General features: G+C 49.5%; 1 protein-coding gene across 3 annotated transcripts in view; it reads right to left on the reverse strand.

The window, feature by feature from the left end:
- Positions 1-1,139: 1,139 nt before the first annotated feature.
- The window catches only part of Ilrun (inflammation and lipid regulator with UBA-like and NBR1-like domains), a 74,588-nt gene continuing 56,932 nt past the window's right edge, over positions 1,140-18,795 (reverse strand). The window contains exons 4-6 of one of the 3 annotated variants that reach the window (XR_002395727.2): positions 17,132-17,460; positions 14,243-14,346; positions 1,140-4,156 (exon numbers count right to left, since the gene is read on the reverse strand). Coding sequence is in view for 2 of the 3 variants with exons in the window: in XM_004846735.3 (XP_004846792.1) it covers positions 4,121-4,156; positions 17,132-17,460 (365 nt within the window). In the remaining variant the exon portion in view is untranslated. The remainder of the gene's footprint in view (positions 4,157-14,242; positions 14,347-17,131; positions 17,461-18,795) is intronic. The other 2 variants (XM_004846737.3, XM_004846735.3) reach the window with 2 other exon arrangements.

The raw sequence follows: 18,795 nt of genomic DNA on the forward strand, positions 1-18,795 counted from the left end.
GAAGGGGTGTCGGGGACGGTCTGGGAGTGGGTCGGTGCTGCCAGGGACCCAGCGATGGGGTAGGGCCCTCTCCTGCAGAGAACAAACAGCTGCAGGTGCCTGGAAGGAAGCAGGATGCAGCTGCCGTCACGGGTCAAGGACGCTTGCCCCAGGGTCTCATAGGCTCCTCCCTGGGCTGCACCAGGCTGCTGAGTCTTTACTCAGGCCTTCAAGCAAGGGACCAGGGCCCCGTGTGGCCTGGCCAGATCCCCTCACCGAGACGTCTACATGGGTGGCCGGGATCCCCACCCCTGCCCACTCCTACACACAATTCCCTAGCCCACAGCCATCGTTTAGAACACAGCTCTGCCAGGGAGGCAGAAGGCCCAATTCAGGACTCTGTAGATGAGAGGCTGCAACAGGTCCCAGCCTGCCTCAGCCACTGACCTGAGGCTCAGGCGGAGCCCTCCCCTCTGACGTCACCTACAATACAACACACCCGGGCGGTGACGCGGTGAGATCTGAGCTCATTTGGAGAGGCGGCCAGTAAACCCACTTGCCGTCATACTGGTTGATTAGTAACATCTGCTTCCTGCCCCATCAAGGTCATCAGCCGCCTTGTGAAGATGCCTGGAAGGTTTGCGGTTTAGCCGCCTCAGGTTCCCGGGCCACCCTAAACCAGGAGGGCTCACAGTAACTATGCCCAGCCACCCTGGAAACACTAAAATGTGCTCTTCTAAACCTCAGGAGCTGGGGGTCCAGTTGGGAATGGGGGCTCCCCCGACTGCCAGCTTGCCTGCTTTCCCAAGAGGAAGGATGTTCACGTCGCTCTGCCTTGTCCCGCGTGCCCGTGATGCTTGCTGGGTGAGAAGCACCAATGTGGCCGCTCTTTTTTATGTTCAGGGGCGGCGTGGTGACCAACGGAGGCAAAGCACTCTAGTGACCCAAGGCCACCTTCTAGTCGCCAGGCACTGGGCAAGGCACCAGATCCAACTGTAATCCCAGGACTCATTTCCCCCAAATACAATGAACTCGTGGTCTGTTCCCACTGGCAAGAGGGAAAGACCCAGAGACGGCAAGTGAACATCACAGAGCCATTGTGGGGGCCCGCAGGTCACTGCAGGTTTAGGGTGCAAGAAAACAGACACACATGCAGCAAGTTTTTGTGTGTGTTAATTTAATCATACAAATATTCATTTACACAGTAAGGAAAACCTCATCTTCATCTCCTCCTAGGCACCATGAGGCCCCACCACAGGCACCCACCAGCTAGCTTGCCACACACACCGCTGTCCAGGTGGAAGGGGCAGCACTACCATGCCCGCACGCAACCACAGGACAAAGGGAAGGAAGGAAGGTGACACATGGCAGGCGGGGTGGGATCAGCTGTGCCTGAGCCCTAGCAACCCTGCCTGGCCCTCCTGCTGGGGCTCAGACTGAATTTGGGGAGGGTTCATTCTCTCACCCACTTCCCACCTGGGCAGCCTTCAGGCCACCAGCCTGCTCAGTGAGTTCTCTCTGGGCACGATGTGCCTTTGACAGGTGTAGGCTACAGCCAGTCCTTGCTAGGAGAGAGAAACTGTTTCTTACAGGAAAACGCCCCAAATTCAACCGTCCCACACCAAAAAGAAAACTGGCATGCACACGTGCACACACATCCACACACACACCCCACACTCCGTGCACACAGACAGGATCTTCCCTGGACTGCACTCCTCCATCTCCCAACTCGGTTTAGGCCCTGTCACCCAAGGACGGTGCCTGGCTCACCTCCAGGGTGCCAGATGCTGGGGGTTCTGCCCAGACGTGGCCTGCTGCGCATGAGCATTCTGGGGAGCAGGGACTACTGGGGCTCAGAGGTGGCCTCTACCACTCCACTAGACAGGGGAGGAAGGGGCGCCAGGCACTGCTCAGACCCTACAAGGGAGAAAGAATTAACGGTGCCAACGCCCTCCTCCAGCCCTGGCGAAGCCATCGATCGGTCAAAGCTTGCGCCTGCTCTGGCCCCCTGCAGCAACAACTCTCCACAGATGTGCAGAGATGTCTCCGGGAAGGAAGCACGGTACCTGGGACGCCAGGTGAGGCTGCCTACAAGCAAGAGGAGCAGGACAACTCTGGCAGGTCCGGCCTGAAGGTCTGGCAGCAAGGGCCAATGAAGCCCTTGCTGGGAACCCAGGTTAGGGCACCAGTGTGGGCCAGACAGGGAAGGCAGGAAAGTGGGGTGGAAAGCCGCCCAGGATCCTGCCAGGGGCAGCTGGAGATGGCACTGCTTCAAGGCTAGCAAGCAGAAGAGGGGCCACATGTGCATTCCAAGTGGCAGTGTCCTAGGGGATTGGCACCAGGAGCAGCAGCAGCAGCAAAATGGGTCTAAAGGGACTTTGAAACAAAAAGCCACCCTGAGACCTGTGGTGCAGCACCCAGAAAGCTCCCCTCGGCTCTGCTAGGAATGGGGTACTGTGTGCATAGAAAATAGGTGCTCCAGGGAAGCCCCAGTCCAGCCCCAGCCGCAGGCCTTTCTCCGTGGCAGACTCCATTCTTGTCCAAGGCTTCTGGAGCGAACTAAGTTTATTCCCCTTTTGTTTTCTGGGAGTGGAGAAGTGAAGGGGGAATTCATACAAGGTTCTCACCTACAATCAAACATTTAAAAACAGTCTCAGAGGAGATGAGGAGGAACACAACATACATCTTTTGGAACTCAGACACCCAAACAGACAGACAGGCAGACCCTCACCCACACCCAGGCTACAGGACCCTTGCAGCCCCTCATCCCCTGGACGCCCTGCTTTTCTCACCCACCCACCCCCAGTGCAGATGGGGGTGTGGTCACAGGCAGGGGCCCCTGGACCGCACCCCTGAGCCACACCCCTGGCAAGAAGAAAAGAGGGACTTTGCATATCTTGTATCTTTGGCAGACAGCTGTTCTATCCTGGTTCAAGCTTCCCATGGAGGCGTCCACACCTCGACCTGCTGCCCGAGAGCAGTGAGCCCCTGCTCCAGTGGGGCTGCCCTTGCCCACCTCTCCACCAAAGCCTGGGCGTCCTGCTGGGGTGGGGTCTTGCCTCCATCTAAATGTGGTCTCCAAGGCCCAGTGGTGACCGTGGCCTTCCCCATGACCAATTCCAGGCTTGGGGCTGTATCTCCGTATCTATAAATCAGCCTCCACTGACAGGCTGTGAAAACACCACAAAGGACGACTGCAGGGAAAAAGAGGGCAGGAGTAGTGTGACAGCAGAGAAAGAAGCATGGGATACCTCTCACTGGCCCGCCTGCTGCACGCTGGAAGTGAGCTGCGGCCACCTCCCAGTGCGGAGGCTGGGTGTGCAGTGTGGCAGCACCACCCCCGGGGCACCTGGGAGCCGTGCAGAGCGGGGAGCACAGTAAGCAGCGTTTCCCTCGGCTTGAGAGATGCGCAAGGAGAGCAATCGGAATGCGATGGGCATGTGCAGAAGGCGCCTCTCTGCCTCAGAAACCCATTACCGAGACCTGTCCTCAAGGCTCCCTCTGTGCCGCACAGGGAAGCCTGGTCTTCAGAGAGGTTAACAAGCCACAGGGCCAACACATACAAATGTCAAAGGTGTAAATCAACAGAGGATTAAAGGGAAGAAAGGGTGAACTCACTGGCTGATGCCTTTAGGGACAAACGGGTCCAGCCTTCTGGCGGCATGTGGCACGGCACCGACCCACAGAAGCCCGCACGCCATGCCGACTGCTTCCAGAGCAAGCAGTGTTCTAGAGTATCCTGCCCTCATTAAAAAATAACAGGGGGAGGAGAGGAAAAATTAACGTGCTCAGAACTACAACCTCTGTAGGCAAAATCATTTTTGTTTACAAAGATGGCTTATTTTCCCCCATTTAAAACTTTTTTTCCTTTCCCGAGGGACCCAATGACTCAGACTGACAACTAAGGAACAAAACCCAAGGTGGCTGCATGGATTTCTTGGTAGCCTCAAGACCATCCCTGCGATCGGCATTCACACATGCACACTGAGTCCACTCCAACCAGTCTGTTCTGCTGCTTCCTCCTCTTCTGGGATGGGAGGCAGAGCAGGGTCCGTGCGGCGTGGTCTGCAATCCAGAGGAACCCCCTGCCCTCCCCCCAAAGTCGGGCCTTCTGTTAATTTTTCTTCTTGCTGACACCCGTTTAAGACTGGCCGAAGGGGTAAGGCCCATGGAGCCCCTGGAAGAGAGCGAAGACAGTCAGTGACAGCAACACAGTAGTGCAACTTGACAACCAAACCAAGAGAGGCTCTAACAGTCCCCAGGGAGCAGGACATCATCTCAGTCACAGACAAGGTCCAAGGCTGCCCTTGTCCTACAACCTCAGCAGACCAAGAGTCAGGACGTTTCAAAGTTGAACTTCTCACCGAATCACCACCCAAGAGCAGGTGGCCGGAGACACTGCTCATCTCGCAACATGCTGACCAGCTGGTGCCAGCCTTCCCCACCAACGTGGCCATGGTTTCCTATTTCCTGCTTCATGACAATGCCTCACCCTTCCCACTCAGGAGGCCCCACTTTTACTGCTGGGTAGGATGTAACGAAGACAACGTGGCAGAAACAGCGACTATCCACCCAGTGCCAGGGACCGTGCATGCTCTGGACGCTGTCCTTTGCTATCTTTAATTTTCGCCTCTGCCCTGCAAGTCAGGTGAGCATTATCATATCCCCAAGAGACGCCCAGTTTCTGCACCACTAATTCGTGTTCAAGGTCAGGCTGGTAAGAGGCAGAGAAAGGACTCAAAACCAAGTCTGAGGAACTGCACTGTTTTGGTCTATCTTGCCACCCCATAAGAGTTCTTCCCCATTCCTAAAAGCATTTTTTTGGGCCGGGGGGGAAGACAGGGTCTCACTGTAGTTCAGGCTGGTCTTGAACTCACTATGTAGCCCAGGCTGGTCTGGAACTCATGGTGATCCTCCTGGCTCAGCCTGAGTGAGTCCTGGGATTACAGCCATGCAGTACCATGTCTAGCCCAAAGGCACTTTCTATGCCACTTGGCTACATGGAAAAGGCTTCACGGTCTTACTTTTCTTTTTAGTAAGGAGACACGAGATGTGCCGACACCAGGACCTGTTGAATTCATAACTGAAAACAGGTATTTCTCAGACTACAGCCTGGAGTATTTGACACCTTCCTCCCCAGTCACAGGAACAATCACCCTTCCAAAGCCAGGTCTGTAAACCGCTGTGTAGGTTGGAGACTGGATCATGCCACCCATCTGGACGCAGCCCCGAGGCCCCAGGAGAGCCTGCAGGGCTCTGTGGGGGTGTTAGCTGGAGGCACACAACGCCCCCAGCTCCATGGCAGTGGGTGTAGACACGCACACCTGGGAGGGGAGGCTGGGTACTGCTTCCTGGCCTGCACCAGCTCACCAGGAGACCCTGCGTCGCTCTTCTTCCTGCCACGTCAGCTGCCCTCCATAAATCCAATACAGATTTAAGGTTCTAGGAGCAGACACAAAATGGCTGGCTCAGGAGGCTGACAAACTGTATTCTAAGAAAAATGCCCCTGCAGAGGCCAAAACCGCCATGAATGGGGAGTATGAGATTACAGTTTCCCCAGGTTCTTCAGTGGAGGGCATGCATGGAGACTGCTTTTGCCCCCTGCCCTGTAGAAGACCCCCAAAACAGGAAGTATGTCTCTAGCTGCTTGGTGGAATTGCTGAGTAAAACACCCTGAAGAGGTAGGTGGACAGGGAGGGTGGGCAGCCAGCGTGAAAGAGCATCAACTATGTGACTGGTGCTACACAGCACTTAGCGTGTTCCGAGACATGCATGATCTCCAGCCAGCAAGGTGAGCTGGCCCGTCGAGGGCACAGCACCACTGAGTAGAGCAGGTGGTGTGTGAGATGCCAAAATGCGACACACCTGCCAGCTGCCAACTATCTCAGCAGCCACAGCCCCCACTGGCTCAGCCAAGGCTGGGCTGGGGTGGCAAAGGGCTCTCAGACTCCACCGTGTGGGGCCTGGCAGGAGGTGGGAAGCAAGGCACCACAGGCAGCTGCTCTGACTCAGCACTCCGGACAGCATTCATGCACCCAGAATGACCAGGAGAGCGACAGCAGCTTAGGTTCCCAAAAGATTCAGAGCCAGTCTGCACAGGAAAAATGCACTGAGAAATGAAAACCTGAAAAGCAAACAGCATTTGTTTTCCATGAAAACTTCCCCCTTTATTCTTTTCACTGCTTTCTAGTCCGAAGCTCTACACTTCCTACAGGCTTTTTAAGCAGGTACAGCCTTATGACTGTCTGCAATACTTGCGGAAAGGAATACATGGCTATGCTGGAGCTGGTGTACCTTCCCCCTTAACAGATAAATAAAATGGGTTCCATGGATGTGGCAGAGGGAGGAATAAAGTTGTGTACTTTCAGATTTCCACTCAAGTGTCCCAGTCTTTGGACCATTCAGTGTGATGACTAAGGAGGGCATGTGCCTTTCATGAAGAAAAATGCTAATCCCTTTTACCCAAAGAGTGGCATACTGGAGTGGCTCATGTTAAACTGGTACAGAAAGGTGGCTTGAGGAACAAGACCTATCACCCACACCTCCCGGCCCCGCAGGGCTGGATGGAACCCAGGGCCCCGCACATGCTAGGCAAGTGCTCTATCACGGGGCCACGTCCCCAGCCCAGAACAAGAGACCTGTTTTTTTCTCTCCAAATTTGTTTTTCAGTACCGGGGAGCAAACTCAGGTCCTTCTGCTTGCGAGGCAGGTGGGGGAACCACTGAGCTAAATCGCCAGCCCTCTTTCTCCAAATTAACTACCATCAATTCAAAGAGAGAGGGAGCAAACTATTTCAAAACCACTTTATAATCCAGACTCCCGGTGTTCAGGATTGTAGGGGTCACAAGGGGATCACAGAACACAGGCAACATAATACCAACTGCGGAGGAAAAAGCTGGTGCAGATTCCAAGAACAGCTTGTGCTGGGCACTCCAGGGCAGGAGGCCAAGCAGGAGGTGCCTTTCCCAACAGTGGATGGGGTTGCTCAAAATGGGGAGACCCATCCACACTTCAGGTTCTGTTCAACTTCTAAGACCCGGCGTAACAGGTTCTGGTGGCCAACTCCAGCCAAAAAGTAGCATTTGGCAATACAAATGATCACCCTCTTCTGGGGCCTAGCGACTCTTCAACTTTAATCTGCAGGAAAGCAGGTGCCAAATATTAACTAACCTGACATCAGTGAGTTATCTCCTGTAACAGTTGTGCCATTACTAATAAGGAAAACAGATCAAAGGGTGGATGTATCAGATGATTCCAGATGACACTGCATTCAACTCTGATCCACGCTAAAATTAAGGCCAATAGCATGATTACAAACCCTAGTGAATTCAGTGCAAAAAGCCCTTCCTCTACGAGGAATCTGCTCCAATCTCATAGGGATTTGCCAAAACCAATTCATCCCTGCTAATAGTGGGTCTGAATACTCGAAACCAGAACAGAACTGCTGGTTGGGCATGTTGGTGCACCTCTGTACTCCCAGCTATTCGGGAGGCTGAGGCAGGAGGACCATGTGAGACCAAGAACTCAAGCAAAACCCCATCTCAAAACAAAATAAACTTTTATATCTGACTTCAGGTCTAAGGTCCAGATCCGAGGGTCCATCTGACTTGGACAGAGATGGGTTTTCAAAGGCTACACTGCTTGGAGCAGGTCCGTACCCTTTGGCTTTGACCCACAGATCTGTGAGCACCAGGGCCTGAGTTCAGATTGGTCAGTGGCCAGGCTGAGCACCAGCTATGCAGAGCGGCCTCTATGCTCACCAGTGTTGGGGAAGAGGCTGCTTGATTACAGTGGCTGGATCAGCTCTGCATTGCACTACCACAATGCAGTAAGGCTAATTTTCTAAAACATATTTACAGAGAACAGTTGTGGACATAAGTTCAGTGCCACCCCTTACGATCTTCTGAAACAATCTAAGATCTAGTACTTGTGAGCCTGTTCTCAAAGCAAACCTAAAAACTATAATCGTCTGATTTGGTTTTCGTAATAGTTTACAGCTGCCCCTGTGGAAGAGCAAGGGGGTACGCCTAGCCAGTCATCTTATGTGCGGATCACCTTCAGGATCAGAGTTCTTCCCCCAAATCCTACATAAGTCTAAACAACCTTTCCAAAGAGGAGTACACACTGAGCAACCCTTACCTGAAATGCCTGGGACTGTGTTCCAGATTTGGAATATTTGCATGTACATAATGAGGTATCTTAGGGTTGGGCTCCAAGTCTATACACAAATTCATATATATCTTATACACATAGCCTGAAGCTAATTTTATACAGTATTTTAATAATTTTGTTCATAAAACATTTTGTGGTGTGGAATTTTCCACTTGTGACATTATACTGGTGCTCACAGAGTTTTGATTTGGGAGCATTTTGGCTTTCCGCAGTTAGGGATGCTTGAATCCATATTAATGCTAACTGTAGGCCAAAGCATTACCTGTGCCAGCCCTGCACCCCTCAGTGCTGAGAACTGAACGAACCCAGGGCCTCGAGCATCCTAGGCAAGTGCTCCACCTCTGAGCCACATCCTCAGGCCCTGACACTTTTATGGCTACTCACCAGCAGACAGTACAGTACTATCGGGAGAGCAGGCTGCCCTGTCCCTGCTCATTATTTGTGTGTCACACAGAGTAGACTGAAGGATCAGTAAACTGAATGAAGGGACTGTGAAACAGGCTGCTCTGGTGAGCCAGATGTTTTCTAACCTTCCAGGAAAAGCAGGCTGAAGTTCCTAATGATAAGAGGCTGTCTCCCCAAGGGCTCTGTGGGCTGCTCCTTTTTTATGTGCATCTGTACTTACCTGGATAAACCACTATAACACAGAAATGTTCACATACCTGCCCCTTTATTTCGCTTTTATTGTGATTAGGTTTATTTTGTTTTGTTTTGTTTTGGTACCAGAATCGAGTGGCGAAACCACTGAGCTAAATCCCTGGCCCCGTGATTTGGTTTAAATAAATGAAAAGGTCCACACAGGTTAATAAAAAGACAGGAGTGTTTGCTGCATGCTCTCCTGGTGTACACTGATGGCGGCATCAGACAACACCAGGCTGCCCTCCTCCTCCTCACTTCCTGGGCCAGTCCTGGTCTGCGCTTGCCCGCCCAGGGCTCCTTCTGTGTCACTTAAGTGCACTGAATGCAAACACAGAAGAACATAGGGTTTAGTGCGAAGTTTGGTATCGATCTGCACTACAAACACTGTGGTGTGGGGGCCGCTCACAAGGCCTGGCCCACGTGCAAGGCCAGAGACTGACCGGGCCTGATCAAACCCATTAACACTTCTCACTGATTAGAAATGAAATTAAGGCTGTTGGAATTAACAGGCAGGATGAGGAGCAGATTCTCAGGAATGTTCAAACCGGCCCCTCCTTGGGGACTGCTGGCTGGTCCGGGAGACCTGCTGGTGCAGAGTGGGGCCACTTCAGCACGGGGAGACTTACAGATGACCTAACACTGATGTTCAACCATTTTCATATGAGTTCCCCCAAATTTAAAGGTGTACATAGTGTCTTCGCCAAGGATGCATGTGAAAAACAGCCAAAGACAAGGAAAACGCTTTTTAGGCATAAAGGTTGATCGCAGGGCAGGCTTAGTTTACAGCCTTCTGACTACCAAACTGTTTAAAAGCTTAACTCAGTTCTAAGTGTGCTGAGTATAGTCCCCTCCCCACTTCCTTTTGCGTATGTGGTGCTGGAGATTAAACGTAGGGCATACAGGCAAAGGTTCTATCACTAAGCCCCTTGTCCTGCCCCCGAATATCTTTATTATTATTATTTTGGTTTTTTGAGATAGGGTCTTGCTATATAGTTCAGATTGGTATCAAACTCACAGTGATCCTCCTGCCTCAGCTTCCCAAATGCTGCAATCACAGGTGTGAACCACCACACGTCCAGATTCCTGGGTATATTCCAAAAAGCCCTGTAAAACCTCTTCACATACTTACTTCTCTCTGTAACTGTCTTTATGTTGCTCGTCACTAACCTTTATAATTCTGTGGAACTTCTGTATCCACTCATCCTCCCTCTACCGACCCATCCGATGCTCCATCATTCATCACTCTGTCCTTCCTCTACCACCCCCACACACCTACTGCCCTCCTCCTTCCCCATCCTACACCCTCTCTATATCCTCCCATTGTCCAAGCTACCCAAGGCCAAAGATAACTCTCATAGCCTTAAAGAAAAAAAACCACCCTGAAGGATCAAACTCCAACATAAATAATGAAAACATTATTTAAAGTTCTACCAGCATATCCAGGATCCTAGCTGAGACTTACTTCCCCCGCTTTCAGTGACTTCAGAAAAGGTGCTATGCTATGTGGACCTCCAGCCTCAAAGATCTCCTGCAATACCAGGTGTGCTAGGGGCCAGGTGGGATGCTGGCAGGCAGTGCTCTTGTGGTCATCTCCTAGAGTAAGGAGATTCATCAAAGGGAGGAAAGAGCTGCCCAGAGCCCTTCTGGGAAGGACACATGAGGAGAGGTCCTCATCCCAGCTCCTGGCCACGTGGCCACAGGGCACCTCCGCTAAGGCAGGTGAGGCTGCTGGTCCTGCTTCCTCTCAGAGATTCCGAGCAGCTCCTGTAAGTTGCCCCACCCTTCCCTGACCAGGATCCTCTTCTCATCTGTACATTACTCACAACAGTTGGCTGGCTGGCAGAAGAGAGTGAGCTGTCTCTCTTCTCCTTGGTGCCAGTCTATACAGTTGGTTTCATCTCGCTAGTGAAACTTTCTTTACTTGGCTCTCAAAGGTCTTCCTTGGAAATTCACCCCACCCTTTAAGCATACCTCACTCACCACAGCCGGGCTGCCGGCCAGTGTCCCATGAAAATGCCTTACTGGGGTTGCCACTGAGGTGACCTGCACATGGTAATTCTCTGATTCAGCTCAAATCCACCATCCAGCAGGATGCCATGCTCCTGACTCCTCCAAATCTTACTGCTTTTTCTTCCCAAACACTGATGAGCACTTAAAAGTCAACTGGAACTCCATATTCTCTATTTTTACTGGCTCTCATTCCTTCACACAGGCTAGTCACTATGTGATCAGCATCAATTCTTTGGAGACAGGGATTAGCAAAGGCTTAGCATCCGGGTGGCCTCACAGTACTGAAGCTACCTCTCTGTAAGCAGCTGGTTTTAACTGGCTCTTAGGCAATGCCGCCACCACAGCAAAAGCTCCAGGCTCTGAAGCTTGGCGGGAACCTCCACAACTCCGGAAAGGGCTTCACCCTAAGCTGAGCTCTAAGGAGTCCCAGCCCTCTCCCAGAGGTACAACAGCTCCTTCTTATTCTTAGTTCCTACTGGTCCTATTAGATATGTGAAACTTAGCTAAGGACAAGTAATTTGAAACTTGAGCATCTATACCTGGAGGCAAATTCTCACACTTTTGAATTATGCTTTTAGCTGTTTGGATTTGTAATTTCACTAGTCTTGCTTTGAGAACTTTCACCAGAAATTAAAATGCTGAACTCAAAGAGTATTTGGGGGGGGTGGGGGCAGGGAGTGGTACCGCACCTGCCTGGCAAGCGCAAGATCCTGAGTTTGATCCCCAGTAATGAAAAAAAAAAAAAAAAACGGAACGAGTTTTTACAACCAAAATGAAGTATACTGCCAATCCTGGGGGCTCTATTTCAACAGTAAGAATGCCCAGTACTAGAGAAGTCTAAAACAATGTTCAGAAACCCAAAGCAAATAAAATGGAAGGGACAGCTTTGAAGCTGTTGAGGTACAAAAGGGAGAGTTCCTGGACACACTTTTAATTCTCAGTCAGTATGTTAAAAACAACAAAGACATTTTCTAAGGCCACAGTGTTTCCTCAATTTATTTTAAAAATGCACACAAGACCCATGCCAATGCAAACACCAGCAAAGCTGGGAGGACTTTACTAGCTCCTCTGGATTTTCAAAAGAGTTGTAGTGTAATATTGAGCCAGAGTCTCCTGGCAAGCTTCTTCTGGTACAGAACATGCTAAACTGCCAGAGATCTGAGGCAGAGCCCTGAATGGCTCGGCGCTGCTTCCTCCTTGGGCAGAAATTCTCCTGCAGCCCTTGCAGATGAATGAAGAGGTCTCTACAACCTAACACTAAGTGTATATAATACACGTTCAGAGAACAGCCAATTGCCTCTGCTCACCAGCAAACCTCACAGCAGTGTCATCTAGAACATGAGACTCTTCGTGGGTCCCTGGGTTCCAGCCCATGGCTCACCCTCAATTTGCTGTGGGAATGTGAGCAGTCACTTAAAGCTTCCCTATTATTCTGTATACCTACGAAAGTCCTTAGAGTGTTGTCAACTGAGAATGAGAATAAATGCAGTAGTCCAGGGTGCAGCTGAGGGTTCGAGTACATGCTCAGCATGCTTGAGGCCCTGGGTTCAATCCCCAGCACCAGAAAGCACAGGAAAAAGGAATGGAGCAAAGATGTTTTGACCAGTCTGAGGTGGTTATATATTAGGCAGATTGTATTAAGTTTAGTCCTCAGATCCATACCAGTGGGAGGATCTTGCACGCCAGGGATATCTGGCAATGTCTGGTGACATTTTAGGCTGTTATGGATGGTGGTGGTGGTACTGCTGGCATCTAATGGGCAAAGGCCAAGGGTGCTCCTACACACACACACACACGCACGCACACCTTGTAGTCAGCTGAGAGAGCCTGCTCTACACATACCATTTAGGGATCTATCCAGTCTCACAGCATTAGACACCATCTATGTGATGCAAGGACCAAGATTATATTTCCACCTCCACCCAGACTTCTCCCTTAAACCATGTCCTACCTGGATGTGCAACAGCCCGCTGACACCTCCACGTAGGTGTTCACGGAAATCTCCACCAGACCCACACGAAAGCCCTGACTGCTCTCCACCTGTCACAGCCTTTCCCTTCCTACTGATGGCAGCTCCACTCTTCTAACTGGTCCCATCCTTTTCTCTCTTACTGCCCCCCGCCCCCCATCCCCTTGCTCTAGCCAATACAGCCCCAGTCCCTCGAGCTCCTTGCCCAGATGGACGACTGCAGGAACTTCCCTCCGTCCCCTGGCCACACAGGAGGCCAGAGACCCTTTCACAGCATCAGGTCAGGCCGCAGCACCCTCCGCTCAGCATCCTCTACTGGTTCCCTTGCTTCCTCAGAGCAGCAGCCCCGCCTCCACAGGTCCAGTAAGCCCTCTGTGATCTGGTTCTGCCCCTTGACTTCATCTTTTACTCCCCGTCTCGCTCTGGTCATCCTTCTTTCTATTCCTTGAACACACTGCACTGGACAAATTTCTACCTCAGGGCTTATACTGTGTGTCCCTCCTCGGCCTAAAATATTCATTCTCCAAAGAGCCTTTGCAGAAATAATACCCAACTTTAAAGGGAAAGTGGGCCAAACCTCTAACTATGTTCTAACTCTAAATACTTAGTATGTTCAAGGGAAAACTTGAAATTCCTTCCAGAAAAATACCACCACAGAGACTGTTATCTTTTGGTCACAAGGAGTACAGATACGCTTTTTGTGACTTCAAAGAGCTACAGGGTGTTGCTGTTGTGAGAATAATGAAAATTACAACACCAACAAAATTTACACCCAAGTGCCTATGAAGGTTTCTAGAAAATCTTTTCCCTTCCTCCGAGAGAGAGAAGTAGTTTGTGAGGAGATAAGGCTTACTAGTGGAGAAGTCACATAATAATTTGGTCAATAACTGCCTCAATCGTCACCTGAAATGTAGCTATAATCTACAGAAAGCCCACCGTTATGAGCTTGGCTAATGTGTACTTGAACACTGCAGCTAGGAAGCTAGAAGGCAAGGTTCAGAGACAGCAGGTTTAGGAGCCAGTAAGGGCTGCTTCTGCTCACATCCTGGTCTTACTGCTTTCCAGCTCCTTGCCCATGGACTCAGGCTCGGGAACCAAGGGAGGAATAACAGCAGTGTCCACATCATGGAGCTGTTGGGTTTACTAAATGGAGCAACGCATGTCAAGAACTGAGCCTTGGGGTGGGGATTTAGCTCAGTGGTTCTGGTGCCTGCCTCGCAAGCGCAAGGTCCCGAGTTCGATGCCCGGTACCAAAAAAAAAACAGACCCAAGTCTGCTGCCTCTGGGAAACAAACAGGTGGATTGTCCTAAGTTCTGTAAAACTGCTCAGCTTCTTCTTTTATGCACCCATAATTTTAACAATTAAAAAGTCCTCAGCACAGTGCCTGGTAGGCACAAAGTGCACAGCAAGTGGCAGTTTTACAGCTCTGGCCATTGCACTTTCACTGGCCTAGAAATAGTATTTTTTGTTACCTGTTCCTTGCTGAAAGAGAGCACAGGCTGGATAAAATATCAAGTGATGTAAGTTTTCCTTCCATCTTCTCAGTGGACCACCTTTAAACCTTTCAGGAAAGGATCTACATGTGAGAATGAAGAAGACTCTGAGGTTTCACAGCAGAGGAAAGGTTACAGTGGTGCCCGCTAACATCTCACATAACCATTAGCCCAGCTAAGGAAACCAACCACCTGCCTTCTGGTTGAACTCAGTGCCCTGGGAACTAGGCAAATATTAGAACTAATTCAACCAAGTCACCCCGAGGATCAGCTTTATTACATTAAATTTACTGGTTACTTCAGCCACAAAGCTTTCAGGTCTTCAGACAGTGTAAGATCTGCCTTTTCCAACCTCTTCTGTTACCCCCCCCAAGTGTAAACTCTTGCCTGGATGGAAAGAAAACAACTCATCTATGCACAAGCCAAGAGAGAGCATAGGATAACAGTGATTTCTGACGCGACAGAGGCAGACTGACTCCTGCCGCAGCTCCACCGAGTCAGGGAAGAGCAAATGGATGGGGCAAGTAGGGCAAATGGTGCTCAGCAGTGGCTGATGCAGAGCTAGAGCAGTGGGATGCATTCCCTCCACAGATATAACACATTTCTCCTTCTGAACCAGCGCTTGGCGGAAGTAATAACAGTGGCTCAGATTGTAACCCAGTTTAAACTAGAAGTATATGGCATGTATCAGCCTCACACATTTTTTAAGATGAGAATAAAAACAAAATAACAGCCAAGTTTAAAAAAATGAATTTATGGCTGGGGATTTAGCTCAGTAGTGCTGCTGCCTGCCTCACAAGCGCAAGGTCCAGAGTTTGATACCTGGTACCAAAAAAAAAAGAAGAAAACATCCAGAGATTTTAAAAATGACTAGCTTATGTACAAGAAAAAGACAAACCTAATTTTAACAGGGTGTTCTGTCCTTCTCCTCTGCCTCGAAAATGTATTGCACATTACTCTTACACTGTCTAAACAGAAGCTGCCCTGGCCCCAGGATGAGTCAGAGTGCTAGAACTCACCTCAGACTGAGTCAAGAGTGAGCAGCAAGCTGCATGACTGTTGGTACCTGAGGCTCTGGCACTAGCTACCATGATAAAAGGGTTAATTAATAAAGTGCCTAACCTTCATTCCAATTTCTGACAAAAGCAAGAAGCCAGACAGGACTCCTGGGAGCAGGTCAGCATACACTTCCTTCATGGACTCCCCTCCCTGACAGCCCTTAGGCTTCCTTAAGAATAGAAAAGAGGTGGGGCCAGGGATTTAGCTCAGTGGTTTCGCTGCCTGCTGCACAAGCCCAAGGACCTGAGTTCGATCCCCGGTACCAAAAAAAAAAAAAGAATAGAAAAGAGGTGTTTGGTTTACTCTTAAGTACTGGACCAACAGAAAAAGGCATCAGTGCCTAAAGGAAAGACAGCAACTATCAGATTTATTTCTTGATAGATGAGCATGGTGCACAGGCCAGGATCAGCAACCTCTCCCAAGACCACAGCGACAGCTCAGCCAGAAGGCTCACAGATGAGCAAAGCAGCTTCAGTCCACAAAGCAGCCAGGCTACTGATTTCACCTCCATCAACTTAGGTGCCTTATTTTTCCATTCTAACAAGGCCTGCTCAGCCTCGGGCTGGCTTATTTGCCACCCAGAACACACACACACTCTGGAGGGTTACATTTATGAAAGGAAAAAACTGGAGAAATAGGAGCTTAGAAGAAAATCTTTTATTTATTGGAGTGTTAAGATGTGAAGTTTTTCCTCAATACAGGCAGTTTGCTGCCTTGCCAATTTACCTCTCATATCTTGTACAACTAACTGCACAAAATCCTCTGTAATAACCATCCAACAAACAACCAACCAATCCTTCACTCTCTTAGTGTCACTAAATGAAGTCCCTCTCGTCCCGCCATGTGCAGAGAGGACTCATCTCACTAGGTTTCTTTGGTTGTAACTTGATCCAGGCCATATACAAACTGCTGATCACAAAAGGACCATTCTTACAACAGAGCCAATTGCCTGTCGAATAAGCAATTTTCTCCAAAAAACTGAAAGCTGATGCCAGCGTGAAGCCAAGACAGGGTTAGGGTTGATGTGATCAACGCAAGCACGCTGTCAGCTCCACTGCACAGCACCGCTCACCAGGGTAGGTGCACAGGGAGGCTCCCAGGACAGCCGCCAACCATCTAACCCACGCTCAGCATCAGGGCTTCACTCTAGCCACCAAACCAACAACGGGGAACCACCACAGCTCAGCGCAGTGGAGACAGGGACTGAGTCAGAACACTAGAAAAGTTGTCTCACAACACTCAACACTTAAAATCACCGTTAAAAATACTCATTATTCTCATATCACCTGAGCTACATGGGCTGTGGGTGAGGAAGTGAATGGGCCCAATAGGAGAGGTGCAGGCAGGGAGATGAAGTGAAGCCCAGCAACAGTACCATTCAGGACAGAGTAACTTGAGTTTTGTCTTCTTACTCAGGGAGAACCCTCCCACAAACAAAACAATAAACCCAAAGTAGGAACCAATTCCAAAGTGTGCTGTTGGTACTCTAAGCTTTGTATACATTTACACTAGAAGGATGGCTTGGTGATATTTTGATATTTGTTTTAATGCTAAAGGTAAAGAACCTGGCCTTTCAACACCCAAACCAAAGCAGAGAGACAGGAGTGAATTGCAAGTGTGGACAAAGCGACATCCACAGGCATGGGTGGAGAAGGGAGAGCTTCTGTGCTGCTGTTGTTGGCAGGAGAGCTAAGGAGTCTTAGATGTGCCTCTGGGAGTGGCAGTCTAGGCGTGTACCTTGCCACGAAGGGTAGCACAGATCCCAAGACCCACCACCTACCCCTTGTCCTCTTCTCCAAGGGCACCTACCTTACTGTAAGTCACTACTGATAAGTTGTTTGCGTGACTGCTGGGGGACAGATTTACAGAGTTCTGTGAGAGTCTGTCCTGATCTTGCTCGGTTTGGTCAGGAGCAGGAGCCCATGTGTTTTTGCTGATCGAGTCGAACCCGGAACCCCCAGGGTCTTTTAAGTTGTTTTCATCTGATTGTCGGTTCTTTTGGGGAGAGGCAAATGGGTTGAAGTTTCCTTCTACCTTGCGATGCGGCTGTGTGTTGAACTCCGTTTCAAAAGATGACAGCTGCTGTGTTACTCCTAAAAGTCCACCCACCTCCACACTGAGAATCACCCAGATGACATCTGAAACGAAAAGGAGATGCTTATCAATGCAGGCAGCTGAGGCCAGGGCGGCCTTAGCACTCCTAGCACCAAATTCACAGGAAGAAAGCACCTACATGATCTTTTTTTTGGTATCGGGGCTCGAACTCAGGACCTTGTGCTTGTGAGGCAGGTGCAGTGCCACTGAGCTAAATCCCCGGCCCACCTAGACAGTTTTTAAAAAGCTCAGACAAAACTTGCCAAGAGCATTTTTATTGCATGCATTTCTACATATTTGGTAATGTCAGTTACAAATCCTGGTACAGATGTCTAGTGAAATCTGTGAAATTCTATTTGTAAAAAGCTTCCAGTTGATTCTGATGCACAGATATATTTAGAAATCATTACTCCAAAGAATAATGATAGAAACCTAAAAACAACTGTTCCCAGAACTCACAGTTCTTTGTGGATTCTGCTTTATTTTGCATATGTTTAACTCAGAAAATATAGGGAAGGGCTAATTCTCAAGTCAAAAATGATTAACATTACTAGAATCACAATTTTTGAGTACCCCTCTCTCTTTTGACAGGAATCTAGAGTGATCACATGTTGTTCAAACTGGGACAACTGAGAGGGAAGGAGGGAGCTATTAATAAGCATACCAAGAGGGCCAGGGATTTAGCTCAGTGATTTCAATGCCTGCTACGCAAGGGCAAGGACCCGAGTTCGATCTTCGGTACCAAAAAAAAAAAAAAAAAAATTATACCAAGAAATAAGTGGAAAACAGCACTAACTTAAACAAACTAAGACATTATCACCCTGGGTATTTTCTCAATCTCTGATCAAAATACCTGTCAAATTTGGTATGCTCTGCACTTTCTAAAGTAACTCAATTCATCACCAACTTTGCCTTTCTGTAATACAGGGAAACTCTACTACCTACCTACAATGAAACCACAAGTCTTTTTTAAAAAGATTCACCCCAAAACACCTGGTCACAATTGTATTCCTGACTTCCTCAAATGCCAAAGCTAAGGGTTCAAACAGAAAAAGAAAGAAGTAGCTTTCTTTGTTGTTCAGCCCCTCACTTCGGGGGATACTGGCATCTACATTCCTGAAGTTTTTCAAAAATTAAGCAACAGAAGGGCCAAGATGCTTCTAAGTGGGTGAATTCTGGAGAAAACAAATGTGAAGCTGGGGATGGTGGCACACACCTGTAATCTCAGCACTCAGAAGGCTGAGGCAGAAGGATTGCTGTGGGTTCAAGGCCAGCCTGAGCTACACAGCAAGACCCTGTCTCAAAAAACCCAACAAAACAAAACCCCCCAAAGAACAAATGTGAGGGCCGGGGATTTAGCTCAGTGGTGCCGCCACTTG

The sequence above is a fragment of the Heterocephalus glaber genome, unplaced genomic scaffold (assembly GCF_053883595.1).
Source record: "Heterocephalus glaber isolate CG9 unplaced genomic scaffold, H.glaber_assembly_v1.0 deba00001141, whole genome shotgun sequence".
NCBI classification, from domain to species: domain Eukaryota; kingdom Metazoa; phylum Chordata; class Mammalia; order Rodentia; family Bathyergidae; genus Heterocephalus; species Heterocephalus glaber.